The sequence below is a fragment of the Pyxicephalus adspersus genome, chromosome 10, assembly GCF_032062135.1.
Source record: "Pyxicephalus adspersus chromosome 10, UCB_Pads_2.0, whole genome shotgun sequence".
In the NCBI taxonomy this organism is placed as follows: Eukaryota; Metazoa; Chordata; class Amphibia; order Anura; family Pyxicephalidae; genus Pyxicephalus; species Pyxicephalus adspersus.
The window spans coordinates 8971392-8989712 of record NC_092867.1 but is presented as its reverse complement, the minus strand read 5'-3'; the positions used below and the strand labels follow the sequence as shown (position 1 = coordinate 8989712).

Genomic DNA, 18321 nt, shown 5'->3' with positions numbered 1-18321 from the left:
AAGGTTCACATTCAGTGAGGTATTCTGTTTTAAGTCCTGATAACATAGAAGACAAACTCTCTACGTCAGCTGCCTGTCCGCTAATAGGAAAGCGAGAAAAAACAAATGCAATAACAGGTAATCCCAGATACAGTGATTGACAGCATTAAAACCTGAATGAGTATTTTATTTATGTAAAGATTTGAGAATGTATGGAATGATTATTTAGGGGACCTAAATATTAACCAAAATAATTACACCCCCCCCCTGAAAATGCTAGTTGTTTTGTTGATCCATTGGCTTTATTACTTTCAGAACAATTTTATTGATTAGGAAAGTCAGATATCCTTATCTACCCTGGAGAAAGGGTTGTGGTATGTGTATTTGCAGAATGTTAAATCAGCAATGATAGCCCAGTACCTAACCTTTTAGAAACAAGATCAGGTACCCTTCCTTCTAGTACTTCTTACATTATAAAAGCCTTGTGATCACATGAGTTCTCAGACCGTACAGGTTTAGATTTGCTGAACAGGGCTGATCACTTGCCCAAACACATAAGCATAAGTTGTTCAGCGAGCATTGAAATCAATGCATAAGAAAATTTTACTAGGCCACCCTAACAAAGTTTACTGTTCAGAAGAGTAGCAGAAAAGTCTGCTTTCACATTTGCACTTTGTGTTACAGTGATGTCACTTTTCCCAGCGATTGGTCAGGCTATATTTTGGCTCACATAATAGCTGCTTTTGCCGTGCATGAGCTTAGCACAGCTTCAAGGAGGTTCACAAGCTGAGCCAACGAAAACAAAGTACTGTACTACCATTTTTCAAGAATGGATTCTTGATCAACAAATTAAGACTAGCTTCTTTACTTAAAAAACAGGAACCCCCGTGCGATCTGTTCAGTAGTAACCGAGTATACAGAATGCCACTCGAAGTGTCTGAGGCACTGTGTGCTGAAGAGTAAAATATGCAGCTTTTATAAACCGTTTGGCTGAGTTATACCTGGATACCTGAAGTGAATTTTTTTTAAACTTGACATTCATCAAGGATGTGCTACAAGCACGTCAAAAAAGAAACAAAACGAAAAAAAAAAAGAAAGAAATAAAATAAAAAAAATACAAGTCACTGCTAAGTTTAAGAATAGAGTACAAGTACCTGAATTAAGCGAGTAGTGAGTACAGTGTCCCTGAGGGTTTTAAGCAGTGTGTACATAGGTTGAAATTCCTACGTTTAACATCTTAGACTGAAAGCAACAGCAAAAAACAATCCCAGACAACCCATCAAACAGAATCTACAATTTATGATAAAAAGAAAACTTATTTTGTACAATGTATTTTTTTTTCTTCCAGGCAGCAGTCAACTGCTGTACAAATACATCCCACTGAGAATCCTGACACAGGGGAATCCGATAAAAATTAGGAGCAAACTGCCCGTTATAGAAACATTTATATCCTGAAAAAAATCCCAGTTTACAATCAAGTGGGCTAGAAATATTCTTTATCACATTTCAAGCTTTATGCTTTTTTATGCTTTATTTGCAAGCTTTTTTAAGCTTTTAATTTTGCCCATCATGAGCATAAAAAGACAACCCCCATTCAAAACAATTTCTATGAAAAAAAAATTTTGTTATAAAAAAAAAAAAAAAAAAAAAAAAAAAAAACTATACTACAAATATATAAGGGGGCTTCTTAAGGGAATTTTTTAATTGCACTAACACAACACAACGAGGGTGGATGGGGAGCTTTAGGTGGGTACCTGCACCTGCAATCAGTCCCACCCTTCACACTGTGTCCAAATGCCAAGCTGTTTTGTTAGGAAAAAACTTTATTACCCTTTCCTGCCCTTACACAAATTCATACTGGCTAGCAAGGGATCTATAAGAATAATGGGTTAGTAGGTATTAAAATACCACCTGGTATTCTGGTGGAGTAGTGGTACCGACTTTTCTTCTTTTGAAAAAAAATTCCTTTCTGATAACCGGAGGTATATGAAATCTTACTAATTAAAAATTGTTGAATGTACTTTGGTCCCCATCACAGCTTACATGGCTACAAAGATTGTCCAATCTTGGGGTTAACTAATGACCTTCCTCATAAAAGAACTGCTAGATCTGTAGCTGTATTCTCAGAGTGTTTTTTAAACAGAACTGATTACTTGCCAACAAACTCTGCCCTAAACTGAATGGTTTTCTATGGCTATCTTTCAATTTCTTGGTCAGAATATGTATATAAGCTTCTTTGGTGGCTATGTAGCAATCCCAAATGTTGGGGGGTTGATTTACTAAACAACTTTTTTGTTTACCTGCCAAAATAAAATGAATACCTTGCAAAGCGAGTTTTCACCATATTCACTAAATGAATTCTAGTGAAAAAAAATATCCAAATCACATGCAAAGAAATGTAAAACCACAACTTATGGTTTGATGGCCAAGCTTTACCTCATTTAGTGAAGTATCTACTGCAGAGCAATAGCTCACTTTGCTAGGTCAGCAGCTTTCACCAATGTTTCTCATCCAGAGTTATTCCACATGTTACTAGGGATTCCTTTTTATGTCAGTTATCATCAACACCCAAGAACTTTTAGGCTGTAAGGGTGACATTCTTCTCACTGACCACCATGCTAATGTACAGCGAGTTGTGGATATTTTTATAATTGTCAGGGGTTCCCTGAAGACCTAAACATTATTTCATGTTAAAATGGTTGGGAAAGGGTGGCCTACACCTTTTAGTAACTCAACCCCATAGTGTTGTTCTAATAGGGGATTAAATATATTTGGCATGGCAAGACTTCAAGAACTCTCTGCAGCCTTTACAGAGAACTTCTGACTATTAAGAGGTCTGAAAACAAAGCTTCTTATGTATCAAAACCCAAGAGGTATTTAAATTAACCCACAGCAAAGTGTTAATGTCATGAAAGTGTCAGTAAGCTCCCCTTCCTAACCATCAAGAAGGATTCATAAGTGCTTCAGAAAAAAAATAAATAAATTAAAAGTCCCCTTCTTTGTGCACACACACACACAGAGAAAAAGAGTGTCAATGGAACTAAAGGTTAGTTTTGATTAGTGTTTTCCCTCCCTGTGCATGAAAAAAGGGGTGGGGGGGATTCACCACCTAACTACAGTTACTCGTTAAAAGTTGTAGTACACAAGCTGCACTCTAGAAAAATCTGACTTTTTTGGCAAATACAAGTGTAAGCACATCTAGCACAGGTCCATGGCTAGAAAATTTGCAGCCAAAAACGAAGAGAAAAAAAAAAAAACTAGCTAAAAACCAAGAGGATGAGCTGATGCGTCAATACTTACATGCTAGACAATTCAGTGACACAGCAATACATTCCCTCGCCTGCATATGGCTCTGTCATAAAAACGGCTTTATTGAAATTGCACTGCTCTCCCTTAAGAGATTTTTTTTTTTACTTTTTTTTTTTAAACAACTCCTTTACTTGTTCTCTCAAACTAAACCTAACCTACAAGTTTAAAAATAAAGTCAACTTTGAGGTATGGATTTTTTTTTATCTGTACATAAAAATAATTCAATTTAGTGATCTTTAAAATAAAAAAGTGACACAGCACAGGACAAAAGAAAATATTTACAGCAGGTTATTTAACCAGTAAAAACGGTTGCTTACCAAAACAAAAATTGCCCATGTATTCCTGTCACATGACATTGAAAGTCTACGTTCACAAAAAGGCATAGTATGTATTTTTTTTGTTTTCAAATGTGTACTTACAGTTCACAGATAGGGTGGCAGACCTGATCTGCAATAATTATGCTTAGATATTTAGCTCAAAATACACACCAACAGCGGAGCATGGACAACGGTTTACTTTAAAAAGAGGTATTTCTTGCTTCACAACTTATTTTTAACAGTAAGTCAGACTGATAATTCAGACCATTGCTGAAATATTTCACTATATTATTTAAAAAGCAGACTGAAAGGTAGATTGTGTTGTACTGAGGAAAAAATAAAATAAAACAGCTATCATCAAAGCGGGTCTACTATGGCTCAGAATTAAAAAGTATTTTAACCATTTCCATAGTGAAGTTACATTGCATATTTCAGTCACACTGATAAGACCAGTGTTATATTAAAGACGCATCTTTAGTAACTGGATAATACCTGTGTACAATCCACCAGCAAAAATCATCTCACTGATGACAAGTGACTGTTTAGTCCTTTTTTGGGGGGAGCGTTCCACTGAGAAATGCTAGTTCCTAATGCAGAAAAGCATAACCACTTGATCCACTAAACCTTTTTTTAAATAACTCGGCACTGGGTGTGGGAATCAAATTATGTTTACGGTTTCACAGAATAGAACTTCAGGGGCAAGACTGGTCAAGGGTATGCAAGACAAAGCAGTAGGAATGTTTAAATTATATTAGGGATTAAAAAGGTGCACCTGAATATTTTAGACTGAAAATTTACAAAGTCTACAAGATAAAATATAATTATTTTTTATTTTTGAAATAAGCAGCTCTCTTAAAAAAAAAAAAAAAAAACAAAAAAAAAAGTTTATGAAATATTTAAGGGACCACTAACTACTGTGTCAATCATGCCTCACAAACAGTAATGGCTATTTTGTATTGCAATTAGCAATGGAATTAGTGCTTTCAACGTTAACCTATGCGTCTGCAATGCAAAACAAGTGCCCTGTTTAATATATGCTTTTGCTGATTTTAAAACATTACTCTTGCAAAGTAAGATTCCCTGAAAAGTAACATTTCAGATCTCTTTGTGGAATGTTCACACATTTTAGACAACACACAATACAATCGTCAGGTCTCAAGGGTTTTTTTTTGTTTTTCAAACTGAGATATATGTTTAAGTGTTTGGTTTAGGGGGGGATAAAAGTAATAAAAAGACACAATCTATTTACATGTTTAAGCTAAAATCCAAGTACTCTACACATGTATCACTTCTTATAAAAAGCAACATTAAAGTGCAGGCACACATTTTTGACATTGCTCGATTGTCATAAGCGGAGCCGGGAGAGTAGAACTCTAAAGCCAGGAATATACAAAGGGCAACTCAAACAGCATGAGATAAACATTTCCAGAATTGTGATTTTCCTTTAAAGGATAGAATGCAGAACGCTACCATGTTTTTCTTTGTGAAAGAAAATTTCGAATCCAAACCAAATCGGGGGTCTTGTATAGATGGTAAAGCATTGTCACTGGAAACTATCAATAGCAATTGTTACTAGCAACAAGAACTCACAGATTTACTTAAACATAAGGGTCAGGGAAATCATTTGGACCCATGTGGCCCTATTTATAACCGTAAAAATAACAAAATTTATTTTGCAGGTAAGCTTGTTTAACACATTTCAATAACGGACTTTATTTAAAGCAAACTTTCTGTTTATCTAGTATGTATTGCAGCAGGTTACAGTAGTGACCATAGGAAGGCAATACTACCACTCTCCTACACCCTCCCAACCACCATAATACCTGGAATTTGACTGCTTAAATAATACATTTAAGAAAGGACTGACATGTGTTAATCATTTTCAACAGGTATTGGGAAATCTCTATGGCAAAAGAAGTGCATACAAGGAAGTACAAATTCCTGATGGCCCCTCCTAGAAAAGTAAACCTTTATTATGTATGGACAATCTAACAAATTTCTAGCTATGAAAAGCCTATCATATCAAAGCTCATTTAATGTTTTAGTAGTAGTAGTTTATAAAGTGATCCTGTGACCAGACTATACACACCAAAGTATTTGCATATTCTAAACAAGCTCATGTTCATCTCTTTAGCTGCGTGCATTGTGGGAAAATTATTCTTTAAAATTTACAACAGAGGCACTAAAAATATATAATCTTTGTATTGTAACAATTTCTTTTTAGGTTGGCAGCACTCCAATGCAAACACACAGCAGGTGTTTTAATATTTAGATTATTTCGGGGGGGTTTTTTTCTATGATTATTTAACCTTTTTTTTTTAAATACATGCAGCTAAAGGTCAGTGATGGCTTGTTTTAATGGTATTACCACGCCTTAAAAATATGTAAACACTTAAATGTTTATAATTCAGGACCAAGTGCACTTTAAGATTCTACACTCAAACTATGGAAAGTACCTGAAAACAATACACTGATTTAACTGCTGGAAGTTTTTAGTCACACAGGTCAAATGTACCTTTTTAAAGTACACATATTTATTCACAACCTAGTCAAGATACTGGCTTGAATGGCAGTGACTACATTTGAAGTCATAATGAACAGGTTTAATTTTATTATTTGTTACTAAAATGTGCTAGACAATTAAGAGGGGCCGCGATTTATGCATCCAGTTAACAGTGATTGTTTCATACTACAAAGCCCAAATTTAGCCCCAGATTGGAGTCTGCCTGTATGGTTGGTGGGGCACTCAAGCAAAACTGCTGCATGAAATGTTTTTGGTTGAAGCAAACAAGTACAAAAGTGTAAGTGCATAGACTTGTCGGCTTAAATAAATTGTTGACTGGGCAAATGTAGAGTTGCTTTTGTTTTTTTTATTTACAAAGGCAACAGTCATAAAATATATTCCATTTTCATGGTATCATAAAATTGTATCATTAGGTTCCTTTTAAAAACTAATTTCAATTAACTGAACTTGGCTGATTTTAGGTACAGATGTAGTGTGCATATTTTTAAATACAAGGCTGCCACAAGAGCCAAGGCATTCAGCTAAATTTCACAGGCACTATGTAGTTGTTGAATTCAGAAAGTGTTGTACAATTAAATTCTAATCTGCTCAGCCATTTTATGAGCTCCTATTCTATATAAAAAGCAATAACATGATTAAGAATCTTATAAGTCCTACCATAGCCACTCATGCATAAAAGATATGCATAAGAAACCAAATTTAATTAAATCATCATGATGTTGAAAACATTTAAAAAAATATTGTACTTCTTTTACCATTTATTGAATCTGGGGCATCTACAAATTTTGTTTACCTACATGAACCAGATGATTTTTGCCCATGGTTGTGTGCCTGGTCACACTAGCTAATACCGTACATATCTAAAACAAACATTACTGCATACCATGCAATAAATTTATTTGCAAAGAAAAAAAAAGTATACAACTTCTGTCAGCTTTGAAGTACTCACACAAATCAGTTCTGCGTACAATTTGTGGTCAAGTCTCCAACTTGGATACACAGGGCAGAACAGTTGTAAACCACAAGGTTAACACAAACAGGTTTGGGCTCAAATAATGCTTTGTATAGAGCAGGTATGCAGAAATATTTGAACTTATGCCAAACAAAAATTTTAAGGCTCAGCACCTTATTAGGTCTAAGGTTTACTGCAAAAGCATTATGCAAAAATGTGTGCCTGCCCCTTAATGCATTAAAATAAAGTACTACTGTACACTTCCAAAACAAAGAAACAAAAGAAAAAAAGCCTACACAGACAGAATAGAAAAGGGATAGATAGCAAACAATTTACCTACTTTAACGAAGCAGTGCAGGGTTAGTATGGCAAGCTGAGCTGCCTTTCTTTTTTAGAAGCATAAACTTACTTACATTTAGCACTGCTTACCAAGTATAAAGAATATTAAATAAAAATAGTGTTTTCGATATTTCAAGAGGTTTTACAAATGGTGCCAGTCTTTCAGAGCATGTCTGCGACACGACAAAACGAGCATCTAGTGGACTGTCAAAAAATATATAAAAATGTACAAAACTGTGTGGTTCGTGGAGTGCTTATAAAAACAGTTACCTGAAGACAGATGTAGCTTTGTATCAAGCTACACCATACCGAGTATCTCTGTAACACAACAAACATTTTACAGCAATACTTATCTAACAGACTTGCTAGACCCTAAGGAGTGTCCTTCATTCCTGAAAACTGGAATATAATGAGGTTGTACTGGTAAGAAATAAAATATGCACCTGATATCACAACAGTGAAAACTTTTGTGACCCCTGATCTCTGGAATTGATGTGTAAACCACACAGTTTAGTAGCTATAAAATCAAGTAAAAACTTTCCTATAATCTCCAGATGTGATATTTACTTTTGGTGGAGTTACTGTGTGAAAAACTAAGCTCTCTCGTTAAGAGTGCTAGTGTAGTAATAAGGCTACTTCCTCTTTAGTCATTAAAAAAACCTACCATCAATCCATTAATGTAGATTTTGTGTCAATCTGATATAAGGAATATTCTGAAGGTAGAGTGTGTACAGTTTGCTCCCTGTACCCATAACAGTGGGTAAAAGCAAAAAAAAAAAAATCAAAAAACAAAAGATGGGATCTAGATAATAGCTATCTAAAGAGTCCACAGTCCATCCTCTTTAGTTGCATGCACATGTACTTGCTGGAGTGTAATGAGGATATATGTCCGGACCACATATTAAAAAAAAAAAAAAAAAAAATTAAAACTAAAACACAAATAACCCCATAGCTTTTAAATGTTTCCAAACTTCCTGCCAGAACAGGGCAAACATTGCCCAAGTCTGACAATTGTTTTAAGTGTAAGAAATGTAAAGCTCTAGTGTAATACTCTCATTTTGTAGGTTAGCGACGTACAGCCTTTTCAGGCCTGCCCACTCACTATTTTTTTTTTATTTACTTGTGCTCTTCGCACATTTCCACTCTGAACTAAAGCCTTTATAAATTTGCAGTCTCCGAAAAACAGTAGCAACTCCCAAAAAGATCACATTTGTGAGGTACATTCAATTTTTCAGAAATAATCATTTTGGCATAAACACTTAAAATCTAACTTAGAGAAAAACAAACTGTTTAAATATCTTTAGAAGGATTTTTTTGTTTCTCCTAGACATTGGTTGTATATATTTAAGAGACTCCTGAAAACATTTTAAAGTGGACATGTGTTCAAGGAAATAAAATAGATATAAAGAACACAATACATGCAGGCTCAATAGCAAAGAGTCCATATTTACATGTAAAGGTTCTCTTGTTGAGGTAACAATTTTCTACTGAAAATAAAAGCATGCGTAAAGGCCAAAGTACTTAAGGGCTGTACTGGGCGAGAGTAATTTACACATTTGCCCCGATTGTGAGCAATTTCCACCTGTTAGCAGGTCTGTGAAAAAAACTGCCTTTGATTTTCGAGGTTAAACAGGTGTGGAGTGTGATGTGCATCACAACACAGAAGTGCCTGCCCAGTTTAGTTACAACTCGTATAGTAAGAGTAGGACTTTACTGCATGCCTAGTCATCTTTTGAATCATTTGCACTTGGGGACACCTCCACCTCATCCTGAGGTTCCAGTTCACTTTTTACTGCAACATCTTGTTCTTCCAACCTCATTAATTTCATTTTTTTCTTTGGAGGATTTTTTAATGTGCCTAGCCTCTCTTTGACTTTGTACTCCAGTGTGCTATGTGGAATCCCATATATACTCTGCGCTTTGGAAACACTCATTTTGCCATTCATGACAACGGCAATAGCTTCCTCCAATATCTCACTGTTATACTGTCTGTATCTCCCTCTTTTTTTCCTTGGTTGTTTGGAGCCAGGGTCTCCTTCTTGGTCTGATGTGGAATATGGCTGTCCAGAGGTAGACTGCTCAACATCAGAGCTCCAGGAATCAGTGGTAGTTTCCAATACATTTCTCCGATTTTGCTTTGGAAGGATAGTCCTTAATTTTTTGCTAAGTGCGCTCTCTGTTTGTGAACCCATAACCAAAGAGTTGTAATTATACAGTTCCCCACCGCGGGACTCCCACGACAGATCCATACCACGGACCTGTGGAATTTTTAAATCGACAGGAGAAGAAAGGCCCATTTCCTTTTTAATTTCATGTTTGTTTGGAATATTTTTTGGAAAGGCATTGGAATTTTCTGTGAGAAAAGGCAGGTCACTGATGTTGCTGAGTGCACCATTACCCCTATATTTCACACGGCCAAAATTTAATTCATAGTGAGACTTTGCCCAAGAAGCTTCCCTGGAAAAGACCAAATGCTGTCCTTGATTCTGCAGTCCAGGTGAACCATGGCTGGCAGCCGTAGAAAATTGCTTTCTGTTATGCAATTCCTCACTAATCTGCAAGGAGCGAGCCAATGGCACTTTTAGAGGTGTGGAGTGGCCATAAGTTTCCCTGGTTGCATCCAGCAAACTTCTTGGAGGCACCCCATCACCACTGCGTGGAAGTCCATCTGGACGGTGCTGGCTGGGTCTCCCAGGTCGCCTAATTGGATGGAAGGAAACTGATGTGAGCAGAACTTGCACATGTAGGGAAGGATGGGTGAAGGGGCCACTCCTTTATTAGAAGCCCTTGCTTGGGTAACATCACTTATTTTTATATTAATTTTATCTCAGCATCAGTGTCAGTTAAAAAAATGAGGTTCACAGAAAAGGAAAACAAATTTTGTGGGCAACAGAAACAAAAAAAATGATAAGGTGACAAACCATCTTTGGCTGGGTTCACAAAGTCTTGCGCGACAGTCTGTACATAGCATCTTTGTTATAAATTAGAAGGTAAAAGTCAATCCCCCTAGGTGTGTCCACAATTGATTAATGTGACGTTACCACTAAACAAGTACAGTAATAAAAGAGTAAGCCACTTATAACATTATGCAATCTAATTCAAGTTCAAGCTAAAACAGTGCCTGCTGCTCACATCGGAATACAGATAGGGGTGGGGGGACATAAAAGGTACATAAAAAGACATGGGCCATAATAACAAAGAAGCTCATAGATTGATTAGGGAAAGTGAAGGCAAAAAATTTCTGTTTAAATGGCTACCTTAAGAAAAAAATGGCCTTTGCGTGTAATAAGAATTAGAATAATATGAAAGCGTGATACAGGTCAGATCACATTACATACATTACAAAATTGATGGATGACATTTTGAAGGCTATTTGTAAATATTTCAAAACACTGCCAGACCATTTTCTCTTAAAGGTATAAAAGGTGAGGGAAAAGATGATTTTGATGGTGATTGATTACAGATTATTCAACGAGTTATGATTCAACGTGATTACATGATACAATATAAAATATATATATATATATATATATATGTAAAATGCAAACACCAGTAAGCGCACTTCTACAAATACAATACACCAAAGCCCTATAAATGTACACGATTCAAACACACAGATTGCTCTCTTAGTATAGTCCTACACTGCTTGAAGACTGACAACGCAAATTGCGGAGTCTCTAATAAAAAGAAAAAATGCATTCAAACCCAAAATATATATATATATATATATATATATATATATATATATACATACATACACATACATATACAGAAGAGGTAATATTTAAGAAAATAAACTGATGAGATTATAAAGACACTACTAGCCTATAAAAAAAATATTTACTCTCCCCAGTGTTCAAAACATAGAAAAGAAAAAAAACATGCTTCATAATAAACAAATAAGATCAAAATGAAAAATCTAAAACTTTTTTTTTTAGGTCTTCTATCATTGATGAAGGCTCTACAGTACAAATTCTAAGGCAACAAACTAAAAAATATGCTGATGCTCTATATAAAAAAAAAAAACTACCACAGACCACACCTTTTCCCGAATTCAAACCTGATCAAAAAACTACATAAATTCATGCAAAGCATTCATACAAAAAAAAGTCCTAAAACAATGAATGAAGACAAAATGAGATCATGAGCACAGCACAATAATTTTGATTTCACTTCACAATGGCAGGTTGTGAATTCTAATTTTTAAAAGTAAAGTAAATCTCATTTCAAAGAGTGGAAGGTGTAATCATTTTGGCTTTGAAACAGGTTAAGATCTGAAGATGTAACTGAAGAAAATAAAAATATAAAAATAAAGGCGAGATGAAGAATGTTCTTACCCATTCCCTATAGCGTTTGAGGTACTTGGAGAAATGCTTGAATGTGTGCTACCAGAACATGGACTCTTCTTAGTGGACAGATCAAGCACTCCGTCTGCTAAAATACACAAAAAAAAAAAAATGTTATTAGCGCTGTAAAAACAGAAAAAAAAACTCCGCTCATATACAGGGTTGGTGTGCAACCCATTACAAGATAAGCCGGTGTAATAACATGAACTGCTGTGTTTTTCAACATGTGTTGCGACACACTTTTGCAATTTTTAAGTGATCCTTTATAAGACTGCACACAGTACTACACAGGGTAAGATAAAACAAGGGTGTCCTGCAAATAAAGGTGAGGCAGTTTTGCAGTTTGCATTTTAAAGCGAGATAAAGGTAAAGCTTATTAAGCAGTAAATTTAGGGAAATTAAGAGAAAAAATAAAATCATTTACCTTTTTTAAACTAGAGTACTCATCTCTGAATACAGTACAGGTATTTGCTTCCCAGTAGTCAGTAAAAAGCTTATGTCAAGTGCTAGCTATCAGACACAAGATGAGAATGTAAACATGGCTGGCCTTGTTTCAAATAGGAAAATAACAGTGGTACTATTTTAAAGACCACCACTGCCTTTAAGCATTAGTGTACTTGCTCATAAATACAGTTATGCAATTGCCTCCCAAAGGGTATCAAAAAACTAAACTGGAAATCATACCTAGGATTTCTGGTTGGAGATCTACTCACTACAGTCTAGTCTTCCTTCAATCTACGTTGACAGTTGTGTACAGGAGGTAGAAAGAAACTGGAGCTTTTGGAAGGGAGCAGGACAGTGGTAGCTTATGGCTGTGATGGGGACCCCTCTTTGATTAATGGAAACCCCCCCCCCCCACCCCCCCCCACTGATCACTACAAGTCAGTAGTGGGGATTCCTTATAGCTTCTTCGGGTGGATTGGAGGCTGGAAAGTTATAGAGGTGTATTGAAAGGACATGTTAGGATTAGCAAGGGGGGTTCTTAATGGAAACATCTAGATGCCTAGGAACAGCAATTGCTGGACTTTTTCAGGACTTTGATTGCAATAGAAAAGTGTTTTTTAATCCCTGCTTTCAGCCCTGCGAAACACCTGAAACGACTATATTAAGAAATGCTCCCCAGCCCCTTTTAGCAACTACCTGGCTGTTTTGAGGTGGTTACTAAAAAAGTTGGATTACAATACACCGGCTGCCAACCCAATTTCTGGGGAGAATACTGGTAATATATATTAAAACCACAGGAAAAGCAATATCTGTTTACCTCCTGAGTATGGCTCAGGTAAAAAAAAAAAAAAAAACCCAGCTGAAAGCGGTAACCCTGAGCCACCCATAGGGTCCCATCAGCGTCCTGCCACCCTCTGCACAGATTTGTGTGTTTTTTATTTAAACTTTAATAAATATATTACATTTATTAAATATTGGACATATTTCGGTGAGTTATGCCTAAGAATTTAAGGCCTACAATGTAAAATACATTTTCATGAAAGACAATGTACCCCTTTTATACATATAAATCCCAACAGAAATGAACCGCCCAGGAGGTTAAAGAACAGTCTAAACCTAGGATGCACAGGCTGAACCCCAGCTTTGCCTCGCTTTTGTACACCCTTTTATAGACCTATTCTGTGTTTAAAAGTCTCATTATCATATGGGCTTTCACACAACTTAAACCCACCTAATTTCCTGTCTGTTGGATTACAAGGACCATCCCACTTCTCCCCATATGAGATGTCTTGGTTCTCCTCTTTTAGCCCTGTCTGTCTCTGTCAAGTGTAGGTGGTCCAAGGGACATTATACTACACAGGTGCAGGTGATAGAAGTTTAAGGGTAAGATGCTGACTAGAGTTCAATTGTATCTGGAAAATTAATCTGAATCATTGCCACTACCTTGGAATCTAGCATTTTTTTTCTCCAAAACAGCTATTAAAATAAACCCTTCGGTAACATTTATTAGAAAAGGTGGCTAAGAATAATTACTTTTTCCTATAGGTTTGGATACACGGTATTATGTGCACAAAAAGGCTACAAATTTTTATAAGCCAGGTCAGCAATGATTCAATAAAGAAGTACCCGGCTGAAAGCAAATGACATTTTCTTTATCGGAGCTGCTTGCATAAATGATCATACAGGATTTGAAGAAAAAAAATACAGCTATGTACTTGTAAACATGCAAAACATAATAGCAGCTTTTTTCAAATACCTTGCTCACAGGGTTCTTCTGACTGGGGCTTCTTGACGGTAAGGTCTAATGGAGAATCTTGGTCAGCCATCAGAAGCTTGCTAAGCACAGGATTCTGAGTAGTTGCAGGGGGCGGAGAGCTTTGTCCAGAGGGTGATTTCGGCAAGCTTTGGTTCTTTGTGCTGTTGGGCTGGCTGGAGTCCTGAGTAGAGCTATTTTTTGAGGTATATTCAGCAGCAAACTGTCGAATCATTCGCTGCATTATCTCACGAGCAACTAAGGGAATATTGGGATCCGAGATCCTAGGGCTGTCTGGATAAAATAGAAAAAAAAGTATGTTATAGCTAAGCAAGTGTGAAACTCACAGAGCACATTAGAAATCTAGATGAAAATACACTTAAATCCTAAGTATAGTCAAGACTTATTAAGAGCAAACAAATAGGTTTGTAGGTTGTAGCATTAGGATTTAAAGACCCTAAAACTGGAAAACACAATATGGCATCCACTTGTCTTATGTAAAAATGTTTTCTACCAGAACAAGCAGGAGCAGGTAAGGCAAAGAAACGGATTTATCACTTTTACTCTCCAAAACACACACATTGGTAAATAGAACATCCAAGCCTTGTTCTGGCAACCACCAGCACTTTCAAATGATGGATGAGTAAAGTCACATGCTTATCAATTACTAAAATTTACCAGGTATTTTGCTCATTCCCAGCAGATAAGTGAGCGTCGAGAGGTGGGAATGTAAATAAGTGCTTCCATATAGAGACATTAAAACCCCACATGGAAAAGGACATGTTTGCTTCAAAGTGATCCTGTCCCAAGTACCTATGTGCAAGCAGGTTACTTTTCACTGGATCCTAGTATCTTTAATGTACTACTTGCATCCTGGACCTAAGCAGTACACATAAACTTCCTGGCACTAGGACAATCAATGGACAACAGTGGAAAGATGATCGGTAGGGATGCAACAAAAAAAAGGTTTAATTTATTTTTAGAAAGTCAAGGCCTGGTGTACAGCCTGGTCCTACAGTCACAAGGTGCCTGCACCTTAGCAATGTTGCAAGTCCATTTCTCATTTAGTTTAGGGGGACATAAAGAAATATTTACCTTATTCCTCACTTCTACAGTAGCCAGCACACTTCACTTCAGTCCTGAAACAATGGTGGACTGTTGGCAACCTTACACACAATTCAGGATGTCTGGTCATGTATTGTAAGCAATCACATGGGTAAATGGATGGACGCACAACTGGCAAACAGCAACAACAGGAGGTGCTTATCTGCTGTGAATCAGTGAGAAAATACCAAAGCAAAAAGGTCAGCATTACAGCCGAGCAAATAGCATCTTTCAGGAGGAGAGATTAGCAATGACTCATGACTCTGACCTGAAGTGCAATAATCCCTCCCTCCCCTTTAAATAGAAGGCTAATGTAAGGTGAAAATTCAAAATTTAGATTTAAAAAAGGGCACAGCAACACCCCAGTTGTTTTACAACTAAATAAACACAAACCTTTCTTGTAGAAGACAGCATTGATGAACTCTTCTGCTTGCCTTTCTAGCCGAATAATTTTTGCTTGCTCTTGCTTAAGTAGGTTTTCTTGGCCAGGTTCAGACACAGATTTATTCAAGCCAGCTAAATGCTCCTGCAAAAGCAAAACGTTTTTTTACAGACATTTAGAAAGAAAAGAAGTTATAACCTATAGTTCATAGAAGCAAAAATTGCTTTTCAATTTAATATACCCATACAGTTTCAAACAGGAGTTACAAAGATTTATAGAAATATCTGAGGAGATTGTTGGTACTAAAACACAAACAAAAAAAACCTATGCGCTAACATCTGCCATGAATTTCAAAAAGCACTTAATGAACCTATTCTGCATCCTTTTCTCTTTGAATATGTGTTGTCATACCTTTTCTTTTGTGTATTGAACAGGGAAAGAGCAAGCATGTTGAAGTCAAGCATGCTGCATTTTGTGTATTCTGACCTGCATTTAAGACAATATAAATGATGACCACCAATGCAACAAAATATAACCTGTTCTGCTGTTAGACTAAATGCTCTAATGTGAATAACACCACAGGCTACAACATAGTATAATTTATAATAAAACTAAAATTATTTTCCAAAATGGCACAATAATTTCAGTATGGGAAATTGTGAATGTCTCACTATGTCAAGGCACCTTTAATATATCTAGTGGCTTTGTGCAAGTACAATATTCCTTTAAAACATTCAATATTGATTTTTTTTTATATATATAAAAATAAAACATAAGAATGAACCAGAACTGTTGACAAACGATTTTCCAGCTGGTACATAAGAAATAGAAATTATGTTTACATTCATTGTCAAAAGCAAAACAAAAATTGCTGGGCCAGCAAACTCTATAAGGACTTTGCAAAAATCAAAATAAAAACTTGCTAGGTAAAAATGTTAAAGACTTAGAAGAAGCTTAAAACATCAAAGGAAAGATGTAGCCTGTTAATAGTGACTCCTCTTTCTCAAAGAGATTGTAATGGGTCTTAATGCTCACCTAATAGACTTCAGTCAATGATCTAATACAAGTTTGCAGATCAAGAAATCAAACTTAACCTGCTAAAAACATTTTAGAGTCAGCAGTGGCTGGCTAAAAATTTCGATAAGCATATGTACACATTACCAAAATTAAATGGGAAAAAGAAAATGTAGGGGTAAATAACTATCATAGTTATGTTCCATTACAGTACATATAAACATTATAGTGTACCAATTTGGCCTTTTTAGCCAAGGGAAGTATACACATAGAACAAGTTTTTTTTTTGTCTGCAGGAAGCTTCCCATCTATTCTTTTTAACAGGAGTGTTTGTGCAAGTAGAAACTTTGGCTTTTAGTGGAGAAACAACATTCAAGTACATTGTGATACTCTTTGATTGTGCATGAAGATCCAATTGCTCACCAATTTCTATGGTCAGTATAAAACTCCTAGCATGAACTTGAGATCCAAAAATTACATGTTTGTGAGTGAAGAAAAAAGATGCAGGGGATATATCATGAAAGTTGATTGCGTCAGGACTCTAAAGGGGCAGATTAAAGGACTGGGACATAGTGGTATAATTGATAAACGTCAGTAAATTAAATAAGACAAGCGATGTGTCATGACAGACAAATGCTATCATGTTAACACGGAGGCAGCATGAATATTATTAACCACTTCAAAAACACAGCTACATCCATCATGATACTGAATTTTCAATAGTAATACTAATGTCACATTATAGGGGGAGAGAGAAGTGATTTTAATCAATTGTCATTAGTTGTTCTACAATTATTACTCTTTCTTGGGAGGTACAGCACATGTCAAATGTCCAGGCTCCCATTTGCAAAAATAAAAAAAGGGGGGTTTATAGAAAAAGTGTTACCTTTATCATTTATCATCAAGCCAAGATTATTACTTTTAAAATTTGCAGACCGTCCTTGACTACAACTCTCACACTCCTAAAACAATCTCACAACAATGCTCAGCAGCAGCTGAATTGAAAGTAGCAATTAACTGAAAGAAGACTGTTCATTTTGCAATGGTGGCAAACACTTCAGTACCTTAACTTTCTCTCGTCTCAAGCAGCAGAAAAGGCAATTTTCATCAAAGGACCAATCACAAACACCTGTAGGTTCACAGTCTGTAAATTTGGAACAAAGAAAATCCATGGGTTATAACTTGAACCAATGGCCCACGTGTAAGATGGGGGGGGAGAGAGAAACACATGGCAATTTTACAGGTGTCAGAGCATGCACCAGACAATTCACAAAATGGTGATTTGGGAAAGCTGAAGTAAGGGAATGATAAGCAGAGGACAAACAAAAGAAGATGGAGAAAAAAGTCCCTGCAATTGAAATGCAACTAGCAAAAAATAAGTGAAATAAGTGAATTATACAGAAATAAGTGTATGTTTGTTGTACCTGACAATAGAAATTAGCTTCAGTTTTACACTAAAAAGCAAGAGAATGCCTTAACAACATAAGACCAACATGGCAGCTGTGACAAAGCCCTGGAGGGGAATTTTTTGTAGGAGGGGAAAAAAAACAACAAAAACTACAAGCAACAGTAAATACCAATGTTTCTCAAAGAGGGTTCTGTGGAACCCTATGGTTCCTCCAAAAGGTTGCTAAGGGTTCCCTGAGCAATGACCAGTTTGTGCCTCTCAGTTCAGTTTAAGTGACACCAATTAACTTTTTGGCTATCTTTGATGACATTCTTCCCACTGGCCAGCAAAGCAAGAGGCATTCTTCAAAAATTTACTGTGAGCTGTAGATATAATAGTTATAGGAGAGGTTCTCCTATGTTAGAAAGGTTGAGAAACATTGGTATATGGAAAGCTGTGGAAAAAGTGGCT

At 36.1% G+C, this 18321-nt stretch overlaps 1 protein-coding gene across 7 annotated transcripts in view; it reads right to left on the bottom strand.

Moving 5' to 3' along the window:
• The window catches only part of LCOR (ligand dependent nuclear receptor corepressor), a 46633-nt gene that overhangs the window by 14696 nt on the left and 13616 nt on the right, over positions 1-18321 (bottom strand). For 3 of the 7 annotated variants that reach the window (XM_072424419.1, XM_072424421.1, XM_072424420.1), the window contains exons 3-5: positions 15461-15593; positions 13967-14257; positions 11758-11854 (exon numbers count right to left, since the gene is read on the bottom strand). In XM_072424419.1, the coding sequence (XP_072280520.1) occupies positions 11758-11854; positions 13967-14207 (338 nt within the window). In that variant the 5' untranslated portion in view covers positions 14208-14257; positions 15461-15593. Of the gene's footprint in view, positions 1-8754; positions 10121-11757; positions 11855-13966; positions 14258-15460; positions 15594-17527; positions 17608-18321 lie in introns of those variants that run through there. The other 4 variants (XM_072424422.1, XM_072424423.1, XM_072424418.1 and 1 more) reach the window with 4 other exon arrangements.